Source organism: Lygodium microphyllum, chromosome 8, assembly GCF_053477565.2.
Source record: "Lygodium microphyllum isolate KBCC chromosome 8, Lygodium_microphyllum_v1.1.10, whole genome shotgun sequence".
Classification (NCBI taxonomy): Eukaryota; Viridiplantae; Streptophyta; class Polypodiopsida; order Schizaeales; family Lygodiaceae; genus Lygodium; species Lygodium microphyllum.
In genome coordinates this window covers 107,477,160-107,503,278 of record NC_141142.1, presented here as the reverse complement: position 1 = coordinate 107,503,278, position 26,119 = coordinate 107,477,160, and the positions used below count along the sequence as shown (strand labels likewise).

The window sequence follows — 26,119 nt, the reverse complement described above, 5'->3', positions numbered from 1 at the left end:
ACTTGCAGTCATGGCTTTGGTCCTGTCTGAGAGTTTTCATTCCTTTGAGGATAACAAGGTTCATACATCAATGAAATTGTAAATAATATTTCATTATTACACAAACTTGCCTCACTAGAAGATTCGCCCAAGTCAACTAAGGTGTAATGCCTATAACCATGCCCACACAAAGCATTTGGGTGTGCATTAACCTTTCATCACAGCCATTGATGTAAACCCATATTGTGGTCAGTCTGCTTGCAAGTTCTGGCCACTGAATCATGATCAGGTTAGTTCACACAGAAGGGTTTGTTCTGATACGTCTCACACCTCACACAGAATGCAGATCGCCACAAACCAGATAAGTTTTCTCTTTTCTTTTTTGGATTTCTTTTTTTTTTCTTGGTTTGGGGAAAAAGAGGGAGCAAGGCTGGGATGCAGTGGCACAGCCAACAATGCCCTCTACCACTTTCAGAGCTTGCAGTCTACATACTTTGTATGTAAATTATACCACTAATATTTGAATGTGTTGGATTTCAACATTGAAATCCTGGACACCCAATTAAAGATCTTTTGCCACTGCAGATGATCAAGTCTTTTTTTGCACTTGGTCAAACATCCTTGCAAAAAGCAAGAGTTAACACTCAAACGCATAAAGGTGTAAAAAATTACACGGCGCAGCGAATAGAATTTGAGAAAGAGAGAGAGAGAGTACACAACAGATAAGAGAAGAATCAGTAAATTCTTTAGCTCCAAACAACTGATACAAAGATGGCTCTGTCCACCCGTGCGCTTCCACTGTGTGAAGCTTAGATGGTGATCTAGACACAAGATAGGTGAAGAGCTTAAGGCTAGCTGGAACAGCAACTCTGATTGGGTGAAAGATGAATGATAGATGACTGTGAAGGGGTTTAGCTTTTATAGCCCGCGAAGGCCGTTAGGTCGGCCTGACCGACCTACCATATAAGCTCCACTAATCGGCCAGGGAATATACCAAGGAATATTCCCTTAACCATCGGGCCGGGGGCACGCCTCGAGTTACCACCAGCTTAACCACTCCGTCTAACCCAAAGACTAGACCCACAACGGTCACCTTTTTGCCATCCGGTCACATAGACCTCATCTGATATACAAGTCAGGACTCAACCAATGTCCGGGCTCACATTTGGCTTCTCCTCATAATGGGAGCCTTACAACTTTGAGCAACATGGATCATTGGTGGCACCTAATGAGGGTGGGGCATTGATCATATCTAACAAAAGGTGGATAGTTGAGACTATGATATTGTCTATTGCATGAACTGGAAATACTGTGTGAGCGACTTGTCAAGGAACAGAGCGACCTGATTGTCATCTATGTTTGAGGGGTCCCTTTTCATAAATTTTAACTCCTCAAGCTCATGGTTGAGATTTATGCGATGGGTTACAACCATGAGCAGCATATCGATCCCCCAACTAACAAATAGAAAATGAACCTATGGGTTGCATGCCTCAAGCAAAAGAAACCCTCAAGTGCATAGGTGAAGAAGAGGGGTGAAAGGAAGGATCTTGAATAGAATCGATCAAAAATGGAAAAAAACAAAAAAGGGTGAGACAAATGGGTTTTGATTGTTAAATGATATGCCAAAAATGAACTCCTTAAAAGAAACTTGTCACTCCAAAGTATTATCATTCCACCTCTAGAGCCTTCTCATCCCAGATTCTGGTACAAATCTAAGTCTTCATTGCAACTTACAACAATGCTGAAACCAGCCTTCCATTTTACAAAAGGATGGTAGAACCCTAAATTACACTAATTACAGCAAGCAATAAATGCACAAAATAATCACTTGAAAATGTAACACTTTACTACTTTGGGTTAGAATGCCTTCAAGAAACTTGAGGTGAGATGACACCCAATTGGCCCTGCAAACATTGGCACCCCTTGTGGTATTTCTTTGCATATTATTTCAAAATCTTGTTGTGTAACAAAGAGAAAGGCCAAACCCCCAAGAATTTGGTGGGCCTCACCAGAAACTCAAGGAATATGTCCAAGAATTTGCAAATCACTCTATTGATTAAGCACAATTTCTTACAAAATTTAGAATCTCTTGCTGCCCCAAATGACTAGCAACAATTATCATTCAATTTGCCCCTTGATTCGACAACCAAGCGAGCCCGAATTGAATATTATCCTATTGCATACAAATCCACTACCCTATAGACCTCCAAAATCTCACTCTTGTTATATCCACTGACTGAATTTACATTCACCACATTCACCGAACTCTGACGCATGTATGTATCCCCACACATGCATGCAAACCATAAACCTTGCCAGATTCAGACTTGGAATCAACAATTCCAATCATCAACACTTCAAATCCAAATTGAGGCTTAAACCTTCAATCTTCATTACTAGATTCAGCATGCATTTGACATAGATGAGAGAGAAGCAAGAGATGGAAAATTCTTAATTCCACCCCTAAAACAGTGACTAGCACCAATGTCCAGCCTTAAGTACTGACGAACATCATTAATCCTCAATTTACCCCTTGTTTCTGAATGTTGGAGGACTCAAATTAGTCTTCAACAATTGCATGCAAGTCAACACCAAATTTCTAAAAACAATCCTTCATGTATGGCTGAAATTTTGCTGGCGTGCATTCCAATATATATATATATATATATATATATATATATATATATATATATATATATATATATATATATATATATATATATATATATATATATATATATATCGTATATATATATATATATATATCGGGGAAAAACCAATAGAGGATAGAGATTTTAATTTTTCTCCAAACACCCAATTAGTGCCTTTTTTTTTTTTTTTTGGGGGGGGGGGGGGGGGGGGTGGATGGGTGGGGGTTTATATAGAGGGGAGAAATGACACTTCAACTGGCATTTGGAGAGACAAAGAGAGATTGTATCATTGTCTCTCTCTCTCTCTTAGGGGGGGAAAAACAACAGAGAGGAGAAATCAGATCTATAATTAGCAAGCTCATTGCTAAAATGCTTCAAACTGACACTTCAAATAGCATTACATCAGCAGCAAACACAAGGTTCAAATTGTAGGTGACAGCTCCAAGTACCAAGCAACAGCTCTAGGATATAGGCGACAACTCCAAGATGCAAACGACAGCTCACAGGAGTAATCAAAGCCTGGAATCAGATGCCAAATGATAGCATACAGCAAGGGGAAGGTCTAACCGTGATGTCCTCCCCGAACAGGGTGTGGGCAGCAAAGATACGACTCCTAAAACCTGCAAAAACGAGATTGAGAGAGAGTGGTGGGTTACATGCCTATTTATAGAAAGTTTGAGGTGGCCAAATTAGGGTTTGGCATACGGAACATAGTAACTCTCTAGGATCACGTTTCTTTTTAAAATAATAAGGTTTCTTCAGGCAAAACAACCCAAAACTAAGCCATGAGAAATAAGCCCTTGTATTTATTTTCTTTTATCCCAAGGTGTTTCATCCCAAAGCAGCCAGGGCATCGAGCAAAGGCTGCGCATTGGCTGCCCAATGACCTACCAAGACTTCAGGAGCGATGGTTATCTTAATAAGGGAGACCAAGTGATCACCCCAGACAAGCAAGGGAATCTGACCAAGGGTACTCGTCAACTGCCCAGGGGTCTACCAAGTCCTATAAAGGCGGATGGAATCAAAAATGGATTTTTTTTTATTTTTATTTTTTTTGGCGGGGGGGGGGGGGGGGGGGAAGGGACGTGCTTTATTTTATTTTGTCACAAGATTTAGCATTAAGTGAGAGTTTCAAATCAGTGTTCGTCCCATTGAGTCAAAATGCCCCGAAGTACAGGGGGGGGTATAGAGGGAAGAAATGACACTTCAACTAGCATTTGGAGAGAGAGAGAGAGAGAGAAAGAGAGAGAGAGAGAATCTCATTATCTCTCTCTCTTAGGGAAAAAAACAACAGAGAGGAGAAATCAAACCCATAATGAGCAAACTCACTGTTGAAATGCTTCAAATAGCATTGCATCAGCAGAGCAAACACAAGGTTCAAATTATAGGCGACACACCAGCTCAACTAGCGAGCCCTCCTCTTCTACCGCCGCCTCTCTTGAGGCGGAAGAGAAAACCTGCTGTCCCCTGTCCTATCGCGGCGCGCGATTAGTCGTCGTCACCTCTCAGAGCCAAATCTGATCACTTCCTCTCCCTCCACCAAGCTCCGAATGGCTGCCATTCCACTTCCACCACCCTCCAACAGCCTTCTCTCTAGTTGCATGGGAAAGTTTTGCCAAGTAGCAACCTTCCAAATGCATTTTCAGTCATTAAATTAATTTTTCAGAATTAATTAATTCTAAATATTTATTTCAGCCCTTTTGATCCTACCCAAAATTAAACATGCCCATCTGTAATGAAATTGGCTACGCCATTTGCAACTTGGAGTGGTTCCCAACCTCTGTTGACCCTTAGACTAGCATTAATTAATTAATTAATGCCAATCCCTAGTGTCGCCACTGACACTTAATGGCCAAACAATTGTCCTAAGGTCCAACCTGGCACCAACTAACCACCAAAACCCAGTTGGCATAACTTAACACAACTTTTGCCTTTAACACCCACTGCATCCTTGGGATCCTTGGCCCGTTCCCATGAAATAACTGCCATGTGCATCACATGTGCTAAACAACCTTGCACATTTGATTAGTAACTTAATCAAATGTTACTAGCAAGATTAAAGCATCTCAAAATTTCACGTCCCCGTGACAATTTGAGAGTGGATTATTGGGTTTAACTCATACCTATGCTCACAGAGGAGTATCGGTGATCCGTGATAGGACACTGGGACACTTTTTACTCTCCATATGAGAGATTTTCTTCCCCAATTATATTATCTTTTATTTTATGTGCTTATGTTACACAGTTCAGGCACTTATCACATTTTACACCTTTTGGGTAGGAACACGCATTAACAACCCAAGGTTTAAGGGTTGTACTTTGTACTTTCATTACACTTTTTGGTAATTGCATTAGGAGTCGTGCTATGTCTCCACTCTCTCGCTCTCTTCACTATCAACTGTGTACTCTCAACTAAGCTTCGATCCTCGATATCTCTCACATTTGGTATCAGAGCACAACTACGCCAGGTTCTGTTAGCCCAAAGCTCATTAGCTCCTGCACCTCGTCTTATTGCAGCCCATCTACCCCCCATAGCAACTATAACCACCTCGTCTAGCTCAGCTGCTCATGCCACCAGGTTAGCTGCCCGTGCCACCAGCTCAATGCCAGCACCACCAGCAACAATACCAACAACCAACGCGCTGCCTATAGTGCCTCCCTTGCCCTGGCTGCTGCGCTAGCACCACTACCACTAGACAATGCCGCCTGCAGCTCAACAGGCTGCGTCTTCTACTCCAGCTCGTCCGCCTAGCCACCTATTTTGCAGGCTTGCCAACGCCACCTGCTCTTGCTGCTATTGCGCCTGTGAGTTCCCCCCCCCAAGCCTACAACTCGCCACTGTGGCCAACATCCTCCGCTCACATAGAAGATAACAAAGATACATTTTTTAAAAATTCAAATTTTGAATTTTAGCAAGGGGCTTCTTTTTGCCCAGGAAGTCTCATGTCTTGGGCAAACAACTAGGACTGATTTATTGGGAAGCAAGTCCAGAAATTTGGGACTTTTTGGTTTAGTGCAGACATTGGCACATGTACTATATGTTCAGTCTGAAATAGACTGAAACTGTGGATTTTGGATGACAAAATTTTGGGGCTTTTCCATTGATTGTGTTGCTGAACACTGTTTGTGCATTGGACAGCATGTACACTGGACAGTTTTGACAAAGTGTGACACAGATTTGTCAATTACAGCGTATTGTATTTTGTAATTTCTGGAAATTGTCAGATTTCCAGGATGTTCCAGCTTTAGCTCTTGCTCTTGTGCTCTTTGAAACAGTGACATTTACTATGGCCAATCAGGGACAAAGTGATGTATTCACTTATGTATCCAAGGAGGATAGATTGGATGGCAATAATTATTCTCTATGGTCTTTCATAATGAAGAATGTACTAATTGCGAAAAATCTTTGGGATTTTGTTAGTGGTGAGGAAGTCCGTCCTGGAGTTGTGGCTCCTACAACACATCTTACAAGAGGACATGATCAAAGGCCCACTCCCGCTCAGCCACTTCCCTAGAGATCAGCAGCACAAAAGACTTGGGACACATGGGATGCTCAAGCATTGTCACTAATTGCATCGCAGTTCAGCAGTCTATAATCTCGTATATACAGTCTACAACTTCTTCACGTGAAGCATGGCTTACACTTAAGCAAATATTTGCTGGAAAAAATGAGATCCGCATCTCTTTCTTGAAAAAAGAGCTTGAGAATGTGAAGATGGATGAAGGTGATTCCATCCAAGATCATCTTAACAAAATTCAGGACTTGCATGAGCAATTAATGAATGTAGATGAGTATTATTTAAATGCACAATTGATCTCTATTACTCTGAATTCTTTGTCGCCCTCTTATTTGGCCTTTCATACGGTCCTAAATCTCACTATGAGAATTTCTCCGCAGCCACTTACTTTTCTTCAGTTTGTTAGGTTACTCCTAGAAGAAGAGCAAACAAGAAAGAACAATGGGGTGGATGAAATAGCCTTTGAACAGGCTTGTCTGGCAAGGCAAAAGGGTAAGGGCAGCCAATCTAAAAATGCTCCGTAGAGTTCTGGAAGTTCAAGTACTTCACAAAGCAACAAGAAACAGGGGGGCACACAAGCCAAGAAGGGCAAGTACCACTATTGTAAGAAACCAGGTCATTACATCACGGAATGTAAATAGCACATTGCCAAGGAGAAGAAGAAGTCAAGGATGTCTATTTCTGATGCACCTTCTACTGCTACAGAGTCCGCGTCTTTTGATGTAGACCGTGACTACTATTTCTACACTTGCAGTTATAACTCTTCTTGGGCTGACAGAGCATTTAGCTCTACTGAGCATACTAGCACTTCGTTCTTTGACAGTGGTGCTTCTAAGCACATATCATCCCACAAGGATTTGTTTTCCTCTGTTATTGCAGCTCATGTTGGCAAGTCTATGCAGTGTGCCAACAATGCATCTTACCCTGTTAGAGGTGTTGGGGAGATTGTCTTCAAAACCATTGATGGCTCTACTCTCCGTTTACAGGATGCATTATATGTGCCACGCACAAATAAAAAATTGTTATCCATTTTTTCTTTAGCAAAGTGTGGTATGTACCACATTTGATGATAACAAATATATGGTCAGGGATAAAGAATTCTTGACTTTGGTTTTGACTGGCACATTATGTTATGGATGCCTATTCGATTGATCAGTCAGTCTATTTAGCATCTACTCTTACTCCCGCTATGTCATAGGAAGAGTTATGGCATGCTCGCATGGAGCATGTCAACTATGGCAATTTGATGCTTATGCAGTATACTCAGATGCTAAATGGCTTACCTCTCATGGAGAGACCTCCTGAGCATATTTGTCAAGGATGCATTTTGGGAAAAATGCATCGATTCTCATTTCCTCATGATGTTGCGTTTAAGGCAATTGCCAGATTACAGATTGTGTATTTGGATATGGATGGACCTATGCAGACAAAGTCATTGGGTGGATGTTATTATTTCATCACCTTCATTGATGACTTGACACGTTTTTGTTGGGTCTACTCATTGGTGAAAAAGTCAAAGGTGTATGATGCATTTTTGGCTTTTGTTGCTCTTGCTGAAAATCAAACTGGCTGCAAGATTAAGACTCTTCGTTCAGACTGAGGGGGGGAATACACATCTTCCTTGCTAAATAATTTTTTGAAGCAGGATATTATCCATCAGTATACTACTGCACATGCTCCATAGTAGAATGGAGTTGCAGAAAGAAAGAATCAGTCACTCATGGAGATGGCCAAATGTATGCTGAAAGCTAAGAGTCTGCCACATGACTTTTGGATGGAAGCGGTTATGTGTGCTTGTCATGTTTTGAACAAGTGCCCTACCAAAGTATTAAAAAATGTTATGCCTTTTAAGGCTTGGAACAGCCGAAAACCTTCAATTGGCCATTTTCATATGTTTGGGTGTCTTGCATATGCTCATATTCCCAAAGTACTAAGAAAGAAGTTGGACAACAAGGCTGTTAAATGCATTTTTGTAGGGTACAACAGTGAGAGCAAAGGATATAGACTGTATAATCATGTTTCCAAGAAAGTCTTTGTCAGTAAGGATGTGGTTTTTTATGAAGGATCAGAATTATCCCTTGCTGGTTTTGATACATATCAGGCTGCAAATGATGAATTTAAAGGGCTGCTGCCCATCCTTTTAGTGATACAGCTGGAGCTTCAGTAAATGAACACAATGTTCAGTCAGCTGCTCCACTGAGCAATGCAGAAATTCACCCTATGGCTGATTTGAATATTCAGCAAGGTGCTGAATTTGAGGTTCAGCAGGAGATTGTACACAATCAAGAAACTTGCACACTATGAAAGATAGTCATTTGGACGCTCCTATTGCTGATCGTACTAGAAGACAAACCCGTCTGCATGATCGTGCTAATACAATGGAGTTTGCTATGGCAGCACACACACTTGATGATGAGGAGCCTGAATGTTTTGAGGATGCACAACAAAGTGTGCATTGGATAGCAGCAATGTAAGATGAATTTGATTCTATCATAAAGAATCAAACACGGGATCTAGTGACATTGCCTGTTGGGAAGAAAGCCATTGGTACAAAGTGGGTCTATAAGCTGAAAAGAAATGCGGATGGATCCATTGATAAGTATAAAGGCAAGCTTGTGGCCAAAGGCTACGTGCAAAAGAAAGGCATTCACTATGAGGAGACATTTGCTCCTACATCCCGTATGACTACCATTTGATCTATGGTTGCTTTGGCTGCCCATCACAGTTGGATTGTGCACCAGCTTGATATTAAGACCACATTTTTACATGGGGAACTTCAAGAAGAAGTGTATGTACAGCAGCCCATTGGTTTTGCACTTGAGGGATTTGAACACTTGGTATGTAAGCTCAAAAAGGCTTTATATGGTTTGAAACAAGCTCCTCAAGCTTGGAAGATTGATGCCTTTTTACTCAACCAAGGGTTCATAAACAGCTCATCATAGTCTACCCTATATGTATGTAAAGAGGGGGAATCCTTGCTGGTCATGTCTATATGTTGATGATCTTTTGCTTATAGGGACACATGCTGATCAGATTTCAGCATTCAAAAAAAAATTGCAGCAAACTTTTGAGATGTCTAATTTAGGGCCTTTGCACTATTACTTGGGCATTCAGTTCATTCATGAGGCTAGAGGAATTGGACTATCACAATCGAGATACATTGGTAAACTTCTTGAGAGGTTTGGCTTACAGGATTAAATGCCAATTTTTACACCAATGGAACCTGGACTGAAGCTGTCATTGCATGATGACAGTGACTTGTTTGATATCCATACATATGCTCCAGCAGTTGGATGTGTTATTTACCTATACAACACAAGGCCAGACATACAGTTTGCAGTTTCAGCCCTGAGCAAATATATGCATCAGCCACGCATGTCACATTGGCAAGCAACCGAGCGTGTTTTCCGTTACTTGTAGGGTACTAGGACTCTTGGATTGCTTTATGCCAAGGGGAGACCACTGCACTTACAAGCTTACAATGACTCTGATTGGACTAGTAATTATCTCTTGGCTTAGCAAGAAACAATCCACTGTTGCCACATCGTCATGTGAAGCTGAATACAAGGCGGCTTTCAATACCACAATTGAATGCGTATGGCTTAGATGCTTGTTAGCTGATTTGGATGTATTTGTTACGGAGCCTACTCCTTTGTTCACTAACAATCAAAGTGCCATTGCAGTGGCACAGAACCCAGTGTTTCATGCATAGACGAAACACATTGAGATCCATTATCACTTTGTCAAAGAGAGGCTACATGCAGGTGATATCAGCCTTGTCTACTGTCCTACCACCAGTATTGTGGCAGACTTCTTCACCAAAGCTCTTCCTCGTGACAAATTTGAAGCATTTCGCAATGCTTTAAATTTTATCTCCTTTGGCGGATAACCCTTGTATCTTAATCACTCTTCACTCCAGGGTTGTTGGGTTTGACTCACGCCTACGCTCACAAAGGAGTGTTGGTGATCTTCAATAGGACATTGGGGCACTTTTTACTCTCCGTACAAGAGGTTTTTCCACCCAAATTTATTTCTTTTATTTTATGTGCCTATGTTACACAGTTTTAAGCACTTATTGTGTTTGACATTCTTCAGGTGTGAACACCCTCTTACAACCCTAAGGTTTAAGGGTTGTACTTTGTACTTGCACCTTACACTTTAGATTATTGCACTGGGTATCGTGCTCACACACTCTACACTGTCAATTGTACTCTCAGCTGAGCTTTGATCTCCTTCCTCTCACAGAGGTTAGGGTTTTTCTATTGTCAAACACCTAAATTTGGTTTTAACAACTGTCAATTGCTCCAAGATGTACATCAGTTGTTGTGCCCTAGTGAAAATCCACTGTGGATCTTGGTCAATCGCCCAAGAATGTGTATCACTTGACACTTGCCAAATTTCCATTTTCACTAGGGCCACCACATGCAAAGTCGTTTTCTAATGGCCTTGCACTTATTTAAAATAATATTCAATGCTTGCCAACCCCAACTTTCAATTCCTAAACTCTTTGAACCTAAAACTATTGAAACTTTCCACAAATCTTAATCTAGGATATTAAATCATATAAACCCCTAATCCACATGACACCAAAGTCATTTCCAAGGGACTATTCAATGTTCCTGACCAAGATATTGTTAAAGATTGTCATTCCCTAGACAAGCAGTCATACACATTCACAAGCCGTTTTGTGTGGTCGAGCAGGTAAGATATCCATGTAGCTGATTTCTATGCAGTCACAGTAGGTAGGACACGTGGCAGTCTGGTCGTACAGCAGCAGGTGACGTCAGCACGCGCAACAGGTTGCAGTCATCACACGTGCCACGTGGAACAGCAAGAGTAGTCAACCAGTTTCTGTGCAATCAGCGACATTTAATGCAGCCGACCTTCCTAACTTGCACTTTTCCACTTTTTCTGCTTTTTCTTGTGCTGAGGTTAACATTATCCCTCTCCTGGTTGAGTGCCAGTCTCATGGCATTGATGGGTAGTAGTTGGAAGGTGGGATGGGTGTAGCCAGATGGCTTTTTGAGTTTGTATACAAGCCCTTGGTGAGGATGGTGTGGGATGGATCTGCCCTTGAAATTGCAGATGGTGTTGGGGCTGACACTAATGGTGGGTGGATCGGTCCTTTGAAATTTAAGATGGTGTTGGACGGATCCCTCTTGGAGAATGGTGTGTGGGTAGATCTGTCTTTGAAATTGACGATGGTGTTGGACAGATCCCTCCTTGCGCCCTCCAAGGTCGATACGAAGCAATCTTAACCTAGCTTTTCCCTATTCTCTTCAAGTTGCCTTATCCCTACACTTATGTCCGTTTAGACTTTACTACTTGTAGAGGAGGGGACCTGGCATTCTTATAAAATGAATTACATTGCGCCCTGCACTTTCCTTGCGAGAGCCCTTCGGAGGTTCTCCCTCATCCTTGAGAGAGCCTTGCTAGAATATTCAATCCTTTCATTCATCCTTGAGAGAGCATTTTAGCATTTCTTCTGGGCTATTTATTCTACCTAGCCTCCACACAATTTCAGATATTCTAATCACAGGTTTCCAAATTGTTGATCATGGAGACTGCTTCGAGATTCACAACCCGTGAGATCTTCGAGGTGGAGACATATGCAGACATACACTCTGCGCCTGTGTACATATCTACTTCCTTATACATTATTTTTCATTGCAAATTTTCTGTGTTCCACTGTCTCTTTCTCTCTCTTCTCTCTCTCTATTCACTCTCAATCTTGGTCATACGCTTCCACACTACTTCCCTCTGACATGGTATCAGACCATTGAAGGACTAACTAAGGGTGGACCTACCTGGAGATTTCAGCACGACACAAGGCTGCATTGTCAGTGTTCAAGGGCAAGCATGAGGGCTACACATCAAAACAAGGCTAAGGCGAGCATGGGCGTGCAAGAAAGGAGCAGAGTTGCTGAAGAAGCTGCTACTGAATTTTGCTGCTTGAGAAGGAAGAAGGCTGCATTTTGGGCCTTCAAGTGCAAATTTTACCTTTTCATCATCTCCGGCGGGTAAAAGAGTGGGAGAATGATGAAGAGCCCTAGCAGGCTGCATTTTCACAATTAAAGAGAGTTGCTTTTTGTGTTTTGTGCAAGCATTTTAGGTGAAGATGTCTTCTGAGGCCGAGACAGAGTTTCAAGCAATCATGGCCTGTGTTACCAACTCTTCCATCAAATCAAAAGCTCAATGGCAAGAACTACCGCATCTAGCGTGTTATGATGCTTGCCATTTTGGAGTCCAATGATTTGGCGGAGCTTGTTACAAAGGCTATCCACCATCCTTCTTTGAAAGACGAGTCCAAACTCTCTACAAGTGATAAGTTGGAGTTGGCAAAGACTCAGGTGCATTGGGACAAACAAAATGCTCGCATCCGCTCGTTTTTATTTCTCTCATGCACTATAGCTGTGATATCCTATATAAAGCATTTGACGGTGGCTCGAGAGATATGGCTGGAGCTTAATCAAATGTATAATCGAATGATTGTCATGAAACGATTTTCTTTGGAAGTGCAAATGAGGACCATGAGTATCAACAAGTCATCTTCTATGTGGGAGTATATCAACAAGCTGAGGCAACTTTAGATGCAAGTGTAGAACGCAGGGAAGGTGATCACTTTCTTCTTTCACAATTACCGCCTCCTTTCAGTGGTTTTTATTCCGCCTTGATTGCCTCAAGGCGATCGGAGACTCTTCATTGGGAGGAGTTGGTTCCTGTGGTCTTGGACCAAGAGGAGCAGTTGAAAGGGACCAATGCTTCTAAATAGGAGGCATTGATAGGTCAGTCCTCTCAAAAGAAAGGGAAGGACCAAAAGGAGAAGAAGAAGGACAAATCAAAGAAGGGCAAGCACAAGGAGTCCACTTATCACATCTATGGCAAAACAAGTCACTGGAAGAAGGACTGTCCTTACAACAAGAAGAAGAAGAAATCTTCAAAGGATTTTGGAACGGTGGCTGCTCCCTCATCAAAAGGTCTCTGATGCTATGTTGATAGCCCGAAACACTCGGGAATGGATTGTTGACAGTGGTGCATCCTAGCACATGACTCCTTCTTCAACAAGTATTGCTCATTTCCGGCCTTCACATGGGCAGATTCTCATTGGTGATAGTTCTTCTATCCCTATTCAGGGACGGGGTAACATGCATCTTATTCTAGATGGGCAAGGCGGTGTCCATACATCTGACGTGCTTTATGTGCCGGCCTTGTAATACCATCTGCTTTCGATGCACAAGATTTGTGCCTTCGACCTCTTGGTCGAGTTTGATGTGGATTCCTTTCAGATTCTTGATCGTGGCTCACAACAGGTCCTTGCTTTAGGTTATGAGGAGAATGGAGTCTACAAGTTGTGGTCTTCTTCTACCTAGACTTCTCTTGTTCTTACCTCTCAAACATAGTCTGAGCTTTGGCATGTTCGGTTCAGCCACCTCAATTATGATTCCCTTCGGAAGGCGTCTAAGGGACATCTTGTTCGAGGTTTGCCGGATATTGTGGTGAGCCAACAACCATGTGTATCCTACATCCGTGGAAAGCAAATATTCCCAGCAAGGCTTTGGGGCAGTCTTCCGCACCCTTGGAGCTTGTTTCTACCGATCTTTGTGGGCCGATAAGGACGAAGTCCCTTAATGGAAGCTTGTATTTCATGCTCATTGTGGATGATTACAACACATGATGACATGGACTTGTTTTTTGAAGCTGAAGTCGGAGGCTTTCTCCAACTTCTCAGATTGGTTACTCTTTGAGAAGAACCAATCAGTCGGGCCGGAATCTAAAGACCTTACAATCGGATAAGGGCGGAGAATTTGTTCCTAATGAGCTTGCTCCTTTTTGTGTAGATCATGGTATCCACCAGGAGTTTACCAACACAAACACACCTCAAGAGAATGGCATATTGGAGCGGAAGAATCGCAGTGTGATCGAGATGGTCCATACCATGATGGAGCATAGGCAGGCATCTCAATCTCTATGGGCTAAGGCTATGGCTACTACAGTCCACATTCTTAATCGATCTCCTACTTCCGTTGTTGTTGGTATGACACCTTATGAGGCATATTTTGAATCTAAGCCGGATGTTTCTTATTTTAAGGTTTTTGGGTGTGATGCCTATATTCACATCTCGAAAACACAGCGTGATAAATTTGAAGCGGCTTCCAAATGACAAGTGTTTATGGGCTATAGCTCGCAGTCTCAGGATTACCAATTGTATGATCTCAATAAATGAGATGTCTACACAAACCATGATGTTCGGTTCGTGGAAATTCCAGCCGCAAAGGGGGGTGAGAAGCACCCCGTTCTTGGAGATCCAAGAGATAGTGGGGCACCAGCGATTGTCCCTTTGGAGCCTGTGCCTCTTAAGGATTTTTCTTTGAATGATGAGCCTAGTTCTCGACCACCGGCCTCTCCAATTGAGTCCCAGGAGTCGGTGAACATTCTCGAGACTTCAGCACGTAGAATGCGACAAGGAGAGATCCGGCCTCCTCCTCGTTGGGCACGTGATACTCTTCGTGATGCAGGGATTATGGGGGTCCCTAAGAAGTGGTAGCTGCAGGATGGCCCGTGGCGTTCTCGACGAAACCAAGCACATTACACCGAGCTTGTGTACACTAATTATTGTTTGATGACTCGTGCCATGTAGGATCGAGAGCCTATCTCCATGAGGGAGGTTTTACTGCATGATCATTGGCAAAGAGAGATGGAGTAGCAGTTGGAGTCGATTGAGAGGAATGGCACTTGATACCTTGTGCCTAAGCCTTCTCATAAAAAGGTAATTGGAGTCAAATGGGTCTTCAAAACCAAGTACCGCAGTGATGGCACGTTGGACAAGCACAAGGCCCACCTTGTTGCTAAAGGTTTTGCACAGCGCCCAGGCATTGACTTCCATGATACTTTGGCCCCTATAGCTTGGATGGCTACTATTCATGCAGTTCTTGCCTTGGCTAGCCATAGGAGATGGCCGATCTATCAACTGGATGTAAAGTCTGCCTTCCTAAATGGGGAGTTGAAGGAGGAGATCTATGTTGAGTAGCCTCCAAGCTTCAGTTCTTCTAATGGTAAGGTGTACAGGTTGAGGAAGGCCCTCTATGGCCTTAAGCAAGGTCCCCATGCTTGAAATGAGAAGATTGACTCGTTCCTCCAAGAGAGATTGGGGTATTAGCATTCTAAGGCCGACCCACAGCTTTATGTCCACACCTCAGGTCGAGATCATGTGTTGTTTGTCCTTTATGTGGATGACTTGATTGTGACTAGTGATCATGCCCAAATGGTCAATCAAACAAAGGCAACACTTCATGAGAAGTTCGAGATGACAGATATGGGACGACTTCACTTCTTTCTAGGTCATGAGATCTATCAAACAGGGGGATCTTTATCTTCTAGCAATGATACGTACAAGAGCTCGACTACGTATGAAATGGAGGGTTGTAAGTCTATTACAACCCCTATTGATCCGAACTGGAAGGCCACATCCCATTTCGATTCTCCTTTGGCGGATGCTACCCGTTACATGCAATTGGTTAGCTCCTTGTTCTGGCTTCTCAATACTCGTATTGACTTATGTTATGTTGTAAGTGTGTTGGCCGGGTTCATGAGTAAACCCAAGATAATGCATTGGCACTCTGCTTAGCAAATATTGCAATTCCTTTAGGGGACCCCTGATCTCGGGATCTATTATCCAGCATGTACAAGTGATGCAGGCTTGGTACTTACAAGCTGGAGTGATTCCAATTGGGATGGCAATGTGGATCATCGGAGGTCCACGACAGGTTATTGCTTTACCTTGGGTGCTGGTGCTATTTCATGGAGCAGCAAAAAGCAGCCCATGGTTGCCCTATCTTCGAATGAGGCAGAGTATCGTGCGGCGTCTTCTACCACATGTGAGACAGTGTGGCTTCCCAAGTTATTAAAGGAGCTTGGCTACCTGCAAACATGTCCTACTGTTATTCAGTGCGACAATGAGAGATGCATTGTCTTGACCCAGAACCTTGTTTCATGCAAGCACATCAAGATACAGTACCATTTCATTCAGAAGAAGCTTCTGAATGAGACTATCGATGTGGTATACTGCAAGACAAATACCAATCTTGCAGACTTGCTTACGAAGGCACTTCCTCACGTTTTACTTCAATAGCATTCCAAATCCCTTAGCTTTATGCCCCGTCCAAAATCTGAGAGGGGGTGTTAGATATTGTCATCCCCTAGATAGGCAGTCATATGCATTTGCGAGCCGTTTTGTATAGTTGAGCAGGCAGGATATCCACGTTGCAGATTTCTGTGCAGTTGCAGTAGGCAGGACACATGGCAATCTGGTCATATAGGAGGTGACGTCAGCAGGCACAGCAGGTTGCAATCTCTGCAAGTGCCACATAGCACAACAGGAGCAGTCGGCCAGTTTCTGTGCAATCGCCTGCATTTAATGCAGTCAACCTGCATTATTTTTAGCATTCCTTTTGGGCTATATATTCTGCCTAACCTCCACACACTTTCAGATATTCTGATCTCACAGGTTTCTAGATTGTTGATCGTGGAGACTGCTTCGAGGTTCACAGCCCATGAGATCTTCGAGGTGGAGACATACGCAGACATACACTCTGCGCCCATGTACATATCTACTTCTATATACAGCATTTTTCATTGCAAATTTTCTGTGTTCCATTGTCTCTTTCTCTCTGTTCACTCTCAATCTTGGTCATACACTTCTGCAACGCTTCACTCTAACAGATATAGCCAAAGTACCCTACTTGCCGATGGCACTTGTCCACCACAACTTCTACCAATGTGCCCCACTACCCAAGCTAGGATAATCTTGTCATCATGACTCACATTCATCTTAATCTCACATGTACACCACACGTGCATAAATTAAGTATCCAAAGAGCCTTAAGTTAAAATTCACCACCTCGTGACAAGTACCATTCACCTGTGCCTCATTGTTGCATGAGGTGTTTCTTTTTGTGCACCCTATAGGTATGGTGGGTCTTGAAATCTCCTTCATCAAGAAGGAGCAGTGGTGATGGCAAAACACAGAAGGCGGCTTGTTGATGAGCCTAAAGGGGAATCTTTACAAAGCTACCACATAAAAGATACCAAGTCACACGTGGATGAGCCAAAATAAGTGACCCAACAAAGCACCAATAGGAGGAAGCATCTACAAAAGAGTCATTTGTTGAAGAAAGTTTGGACTTGGGGTTCATCGGGCAAGAAATAGGCTTCCAACATATTGTAACTTCATCAAAAGCCCTAAGATGTACATTTGCTGAGAAATAAAAATATCCTAAAGTAACTTGTAAATCTCAAGATCAAGAGATAAGTGGAGGAGACCAAGGTCTGTCATATCAAACTCTAGGCTCAATATCTTCCATGTACGCTCTACCTACTACTAATGGCTACCTACAAAGATGAGATCATCAACATAAAGAATGAGAAATACACAATTGTATCCCTCCAACCATACGTAGAGGTTGGGACCATGATCCAATAATTAGTTTTCCTCTCTTTTTCTTATCAACATGAACATAGGCATCACATACAAAGATGCGAAAATGAGCAATAGGGGGCTTTCATCCAACAAAAGCCTCATAAGAAGTTATATCTTGTACTGCAACAAAAGCCCAAGTTAGAAACATAAATAACTTCAATTGATGAAACCTATCGATCAGGAAGAAGTGGGATAATGGCCACACCTCGAACATGCATAGATGAACTATCGCCTACAGTAACAATGTCCCCTTTGTCATCAAGGTCATAGATCCAACCTCAATGATAGATCATATGTAAAGACGTGCCATCAACTTCATAGAATGGATAAAGGCTAACTCCATCATCGTGGTCAATGTAGCCTTGGAATCCTTCGTTCCATCCTTCAATGCCAAGCTGAAGATGGCAGTATTTCTTCTTAACATTTTTCCGCCAAATGTGTCATCTTTTCACAATGCAAACACTTGTTTTGAAGAACCATGCACTTATCATCCTTCTCCTTATCATACTCTTTCTTCAGTTTCTTACCTTATTCATACTTTTTATTGCCACCACCTGAAGATGTATTTACCACAAAAGCATGACAAGTTGTCACTAATCTAGTTGAATTAGTCCCATTATGGTGCATATCCTGCTCTAAGATCATAAACACGAGCTCTTTCCATGTGATAGTGTCTTGCACTCTGGAGGTGAGAAGGCCAATATAAAACACATCATACTTTGGAGACAGAAGATTGTGACTCATTATTGTAGTAGACCAACTCTATTGTGGCACAACAATGACCATTTTAACCACTTTTGGCACATTAACAAAAATACCTCTACTTGAAGCAAGCAAAGCTAATATAAAGGAGTGCGCATCACCTACACCACCATCAGCATTGGTCTTCATCCATCTATGTAACCTTGGTGATACCACTTTGGCATCTTCAAAAGCTGAAGCCATGGCTTACGCAATCTTATGACATGCCACTATGAATAGCTTTACAGAACTTGCACGATAGGCGAGGGCTCCATCACCCGAATGACAAGTCAACAATGCAAATTCTTAGTGTCAATTAGACCTAGTGCATTACCTTTGGCCATATACGTTGTCTTTGTCAAGAAAAAGTACAGTTTTGCAAGTGGGTTTTACAATCCCTCCATGATAGTATAATCGAAAGAGGATAAGTTCTTGTCGAGGCACACCTAAGAATGACTATTCTGTGGAACAAATTTGACATGATCAAAAAGCCCTAAATTAATCAAAAATAACATCTTCACACTAGTCTTGCAATTTATCACAAAATTGGCTACAAGCCAACTAAGTGGCGTAGGCCCTGTTTGACTATATTTGAAATAACATATACATATGATATAAAAATTGGATGGGACTTTACCGATATTGTTAGAGAGTAGAATAAATGGTTTGGAACAAGTTTCAAGTGGAAATTCATTGACTACAAAAATTGGGTTTTCAAAAGCACATGAAAATTGGTCAAAACAATACTCAATCATATATATTTATTTGTAAAGTTGACAGTTTTTATTTATTTGTAACCTTCTTAATAGAAATGCATGTCATATATATCAATGTATCTTTCATGAAAGTTTTACCCTGAAACAAACTTTTTTTAGATGATTTTGATTAGAAGCACTAAAAGTTTTTTATTATTTACAAAATTAGTCTCAAAGGTGGACATAGAAATATACACTTTCTTCCTTCTTTTGGCCCTTGTTATTTTATTTCTACTACTATCTTGCATTGATAAGATTTCTTTAAAACCATTTCTTCTTAATCTTTATCATTGTGAGGGTCCAAATTGCCACAAAAGTAGCTTTTCTACTACATGACTGGTGGTAGATATGATTTTTGAAACAATGTTAAAAAACCAAGGTTTAATGTAAAATAAATTGTAAAATTTCAAAAAGGTTTTCCAAATCGAAAAAAAAAAGTTCAAAATCTTTGAGCGTTAAAAACCTTAAGTTACAAAAATGGCAAAAAAAATATGTTATTTGATTTAAATAAAATTTAGAGTTAACAAATCAAATAATACCTCTCTAAAATTCGGAGTTAAAGCTTTTTGTATATGCTATGAAAAATGTTTTTCGTGAACACTGCTTTCTGAGAGAGCTTCTGAAACTGTTGGATGTTAATAAGAGGAGAGTTCACCTGAGAAGCTGGCAGTGCTTGTCCGGAGGACCTGATTTTCCACAGTAAAGAGTGTCGCTCCTTTTTCACTCTTTGCAAGCATTTTTCTCTGAGCTGGAGAGGGGAAGCGCCATTACCAAGTACGGGCTAGCCATGCAGAAAGAACAGAAATGCAATGGAGGCAGCGATGGAGTGAGAATCTTACCTCTTCCTTCCAATGCAGACGATGCCGCGCCTTGATTGCAGTCCGCTTCATCCTTCCCTTCTCCATTCTGCTCCCCGCCCCCGCCCCCTACAGAGGAGCTTCTTCCTTCATCGTAGGTAGAGAGAGCAAAATCAAATGCTCTCTCTTTCCAAACATCAATGCAACATCAAATGCCTTGGCACCATTTTTATAACAGATGCAAAAGCCATTAACTTGCCAACACCTTGGCACCGTTAAAAACCCTTTTTTAATAGCACATTAGGCGCGAAAGCCATTAACTTGCCAACACGTTGGCACCATTTTCGCAGCGAGGGTGGGTGCTGCACGCGTGACACCCGCCCCGCGTTTCTTTGTGGGGAGGTTGGGGGCTGCCACGTGGCACCCGCCCCTAACCTCCCCTTAACTAATAGTAAAGATGCCAAAACCCTTACCTCACCCATGGATTCCAGTACCGGTTGGGTTATTTGGGTGTATGAGTTCAAAACCTGTATCCTGCTTTTCTTGAGACATACTAAAATATCCTTTCATAACGAAAGCCATTGCTCCAAGTTTTTTGAGAATTTTTATTCAAATTACATGCCTGTCGTTTTTGTAAATTAAAAAGTTATGTAAAAGTTGAGGCTTAAAACCTTTTTCTAAACATAGAAGTTCTTTTTTCGAAAATTTTATAATTTATTTTACATTAAATCTTGGACTTTCATGAGCATTGTTAAATGCTCTTTCTTTGCAAATGCTTGGTCCTAGGCTCTTAAGGTGAGCTATATAGTTGTGATGCATGCGATCCATTAACTTGCATGTGTTGGTTGAGGACTTGCAAGTCTCTTAGCCACGTATAGGTAATGATTATCTGGACAAGGCATGAGGAGGGCCGAGAAACAACTGAGGAGGGAACCTATCTCCACAAGGAGAGAGAAAGATCCTAGCAAACAACCAATCTCATGCTACCATGTCATATTGATTTCACTTGGTTAAAAAAAGTACTCCCCTTTTAAGGGGCACTCTATTGACTCCAAATAGCCCCACAAATTTCAAAGTTAAAATCCATGGTGGTGGCCACAAATTCATCATCTCGGACATACCAATGTCCCACTACTGCCCCTTCACCACTATCCTAATAAAGACCCCAAGCTCAACAACTTAGATCAAATCTCCAACTTTTAAACCATCATTGCCATGCATTTTCAATCACCAAAATGTATACCCAAATTTATCCTCAATAGTAAATCCATCAACACTAACAAGCTAGCAAGTTCAATTCCAATGGAAGTGTTAGGTTTCCTTTTCATTGTCTAACGATTGGAGAAAGAGGGCAAGTTCAAACCTTTGATTAGCAAAACCATTTTGCAAAATGAGTTTTAGACCTTAAAGGTCCTTATGTTTCTTGCTCGTCCTAAAAGAGAGTCAAATTTTGTCTTTCACCATAGTTCTTCAATTGATGTCAATGATAGTTAAAAGTTACCCACAGAGGGCTTAAAATATTTACAATCCAAAAACTGATGTCAATGATAGTTAAAAGTTACCCACTAAGAGCTTAAAATATTTACAATCCAAAAACTTAATTTGCAAAATGGTTTACCTACTTGGAGGTTACTCAATCATTGTCACCCTCTTCCCCTAACCACTAGACCGTAGAAGAGATACTCGATGATTTTATTTGCAAGCACAAAGTATTTAATGTTGTTGGTTGGTCCTAGCCTATCATCAAGATTAAGTTTACTTATCACATGGTGGTTTTGTTTTTCGTCGGTTGAAAAAAGCATCATGGTGGCTTAAAGTCCACATTTACAATCTAGGCCTTGAATCCCAACTCAGGGGTCTTACCTAGTGTAAATTTTCTAGAATCTACATAGTTATTTTAAATTTGTGAGAGTTTCTTAACCACTATCTTTTCCAGTCAATAACATTACATTAAAATGGTGTCTCTTATCGTGCCACTACAATGTGCTTTATTTAGTCAATATTATTGAAGCAAGCAAAGTTTGGTCAGCACATCCTTATGGCAATATTTGGTTGGTTATTAATGTTTAATGGATTTTGCATCCTCTTTCTATGGGCTTTAGCTTGAGACTTTTTGCAAGCCCAAGGAAAGGCCTTAACACCTATTGTAAAAGGTCCCTAGTTTTCCTTATGCAAAGATGCTTTTATTTTTGGAACTATGAATATTCAAAATCTTATTCATTGAATGTTCAAAGCATGTTATGTAGAATAATGATGATATTGTGCACTTGTTATCTTTTTTCCATGCCCCATAAGCCCTTGGTGGTGAGGTGGGCTCATTAGTTTTACTTTTGAACAAAGTACACATAAGTGCATTAGAGCACTACTCTATGGAGAGGAGGACAACATAAAAAATGGAAAATTTATATCATGTGAGAGAGAGAGTTTAACTAAGAGCCAAAGATGGTCCCATAGCAAAAGAAGAGAGAGGAATGGTTCAATTACCATTATTGTACTCAAAGTTATAACTAGTGCATAATTTTGCAAAACTTCTACTCCCTAACACTAAGCTTAGCCTTGCTATTAAGCTAAAAAAGTTTTGATCGGCTTACCTTCTTACACTTCTTATATATCTCAGTTAGAAATTCACATGCACATGCACATGCACATGCACACACACACACACACACACACACACACACACACTCTCTCTCTCTCTCTCTCTCTCTCTCTCTCTCTCTCTCTCTCTCTCTCTCTCTCTCTCTCTCTCTCTCTCTCTCTCTCTCTCTCTCTCTCTCTCTCTCTCTCTCTCTCTCTAACACTCAGGTCTTATTTCACTTCTTTTTTTCCTAAGATAAGAAACACGTATTTGAATGCCCATAAGGGGGGCACCTCCCCTTCCAACTTTAGCCAATAGAGCAAGCAAGAGCCATGCTAACATTTTCCTATGTGTAAATTGGATAGCCCACATGTTGAATGAATAGCAAAGCTTAATTACACTAGGAAACTTGCCAAATGACCCTACCAAATGAGGAAAACCAACTAAGCATCTAAGTCAGTAAGAGCCCAACTTACATGAACATACCATGTGAACATAGGTATCCAACCAAATGTAAGAATAGCTAGCATTTTTTTATGTGCAAATAAGATAGCTCACACATCAAATGCACAATGAAGCTTAATAATACAGACCCTCCTCCTCAAAATACATTGGCCAAACATTCCCCAAGTGTCCAGCATCAAATGAGCATCACATAAGCCAAGAGCATGACATTTCCCAAACAAATAGCATTCAGCCATGTTATGATAGTAGGGATATTTATGAGAAAAGTAAGCTAAAAGAGTGCTCAAATCAGTCCAATAGCATCTCAAAGCGATGACATATGATTTCCCAAGCATCCGGCAACGAAACATAGGTGTACATGCATCTTGGGAAGCATATACGAGCTCCAAACATTGAAGATATGGCTGCCCTTGTTTTATGATAGCATGATGCCTTGTTTGCATAGTTAATAGAGCTGAAGCTCGACCAAGTGTTCAAGTGAGCAAGTGTTAGAACTTACATTAATACACCGTATGGACATAGATGTCCAACCAAGTGATGCACTTGGGGAGACTTGAGCCCACGAGTATAAGATCACGAGTCCAAGTGGTAACTATTGGGCCAATACCTTTAGGACTCTTACTTTCTATATCATAGTATAGATAGTGGAAAATAATTATTCACCTCACAATCATCTATTTTTGTTGAATGTTATTATTAGCCCCATTAGGTCATAGTTTCTAGTTATGTCGCAAAATAAAACTTTTCTCTGTATATTTCAAAATTCCTTATTTCAATGCCAAAATGAATGGAAGGAAATACAGTTTTCTATTAAATCTTCAAATAGATGTATGTGCCGACCATCTAAGTATAAAGTTCAAGCATATCCTTGTAATCTTTATTGCCTTATTTTTGTGATGCAACTATGAAAATAGTTTTAGAGAAATTTAAAGAGAATATTTGATGTTGAGGATGCAACAAAACAATATTTGTGTATTTAAAGTGTACCTATTTGACCTCGATACCTCTTTTTTATCATGAAACTAGGATGGGAGATCTACATTACACCCTCAAATATAGATATACTAATCTATCAATGTGTGAAACTATGATTACTCCTGATGTCAATCTAATGAAGATACTATTGATAATCTATCAAAGTGTGAAGCTATGAGACACTCTTGATGTCAATCTAATGAAGAAATTGTTGATAATTCTTCAAACAATTATACTTTAGTCCACATCTACTTGGCTCTATCTTGATTCATGGGAGTTACTTGGCGAGAAGGAGCTTACCTATAACCTAGGGGAATTGTGATCAACTTGGAAGCAACTCTAATCCTTCAAGTTTAATATATCATTTGAGGCTAAAGGGAACATCCTCAAGACAAGTCCACACACTAGGTTAATGACAAAGTAAGTCATGTTCACACTTTGTCACATCCACTAACATGATCCCCTAAAACAAAACTTTATGGGTTCTAAACCAACTATTTGATATCATTCTTTAATGATTAAGAAGCTAAGCCCATTGAGAGCCCATCCCTATGGTGAATATGGCCAAGTAACAATGAGGTAATCATCCACCCAATCTAAGGCCAATGATACTTTCTTGCCCTAAACCTCTATGAGTTAGCAGCATGCACTAACTTCATAATTATTTCAATCGTCTCCTCGTCCTTCATAATTATTATTGCAATGATTGTGTTATCACCATCACACCAAGCCAAGCAAGGCTATAAAATGAATTTAGAAAGATAGGGTTGCTTCCCCTACCTCTAGCTCAACCTTCAATAAAAATAAATCATGTTGAACCACTTTGCAAAGGCTTATCCTTATAGAAGACAAGAGGAAAAGATGGGAGAAGTATTAGAAAACAAGAAGGAATTACAAGCCAAGAACAATGAGGTATGGCTAAAATGTCATGGGCATACAACAATAGGGAAATAACTTAGCATCAAATTGAATGTTAATCAACAAGCTCCAAAGGCAAATGTGTCGCACATATTGGCCAAGAAAAAATCCACTTTAGAAAATCCCTTAAAAGGTGGCAAGACTCAAAAGATGCCTAGTAGTCCATTAGCGAAATCATTCCCTTAAAAAGGTATACAAGCCATTGATGGAACGTTTATGCTTGTTTGGTTGATAGAGTTAATGATTACCTTGAATTCTATGATGAATTGATTGAAGATGATGAAAAGTATATAAAAAATAACATTATGGAATATAAGAAAAAGGTGGTGTCATGGCATTCCTCCTATGTACAAGTTGGGCAACTTGGTATTATAAGGTATTAAAATTGTCCCTTCAAGCACAAGAGAGGTAGTGTGTCATGGCATTCTTCATAAGTACAATTTCGACATCTTGGCATTATAAGATATTACACTTGGCCCTGTAGTATGCATTGACAAAAGAGGAGAGTCTAATTTTAGAGATAATGTCCAATCAATCCACATTGATTTTTTCCAACACATTCAACATCTATTTTCTTAAATCCTAGAAGATGCAAACCTTCTTTCTATGAATGGATCCCTCAATCTCATTAGTCAAGATGTACATATTGTTTCTAAGCACTTCAACAAGTGCTCCCATCTCCCCTTCCTACCAGTTGGAAAAGAAATCCACATTGGGCCTTTTAACTTGAGAACTTCAACTAGTAAGAAGTTACCAACCATACTAGCACATAAAGAGGATTAGTTCTATAATCGATGATACTTCCTAGTGCGAAATCATGCTAAATAGCAAATCCCAATATTGCAAGAATAAACTCTTATCATCAATAAAGTGATACTAATGTAGAGTAGATTTGGCTTGGAAGGTTGACCATTTGGCAAAGTCATCCTTCCCTTGGAATTTTCTCACAAAATATACATAGATGCTAACAACAATATGATGTGTATATGATGCCTGAGGTGAGTCAAAAGAGAATGCTACAAGTGCTCTCACTATGCATGTAATAGGACAAATCACATTGCTCTCTACAAGCTTAATAGTGGGACATGTATAGTACTCTTACTGTTTCAAGTGCTTGATCTCTCTTGCTTGCAACTACTTCTCACACAAATGGCTCTATCTCCTACTCTCACTTGTGATCACACACACACACACACAGAGTAATAATAAAGATAGTGGATTTCTCTCTCACTCACTTTCTCTCTCTCTCTCTCTCTCTATATATAT

At 40.7% G+C, this 26,119-nt stretch overlaps 1 protein-coding gene across 4 annotated transcripts in view; it reads right to left on the bottom strand.

The window, feature by feature from the left end:
* Positions 1-20,195, bottom strand: part of LOC148032706 (RPA-interacting protein A) — an 81,125-nt gene extending 60,930 nt beyond the window's left edge. Inside the window, exons 1-2 of one of the 4 annotated variants that reach the window (XM_087683344.1) lie at positions 19,960-20,195; positions 19,776-19,868 (exon numbers count right to left, since the gene is read on the bottom strand). In XM_087683344.1, coding sequence (XP_087539470.1) covers positions 19,776-19,868; positions 19,960-20,025 — 159 coding nt within the window. In that variant the 5' untranslated portion in view covers positions 20,026-20,195. The remainder of the gene's footprint in view (positions 1-19,775; positions 19,869-19,959) is intronic. The other 3 variants (XM_087683343.1, XM_087683346.1, XM_087683345.1) reach the window with 3 other exon arrangements.
* Positions 20,196-26,119: the final 5,924 nt, after the last annotated feature.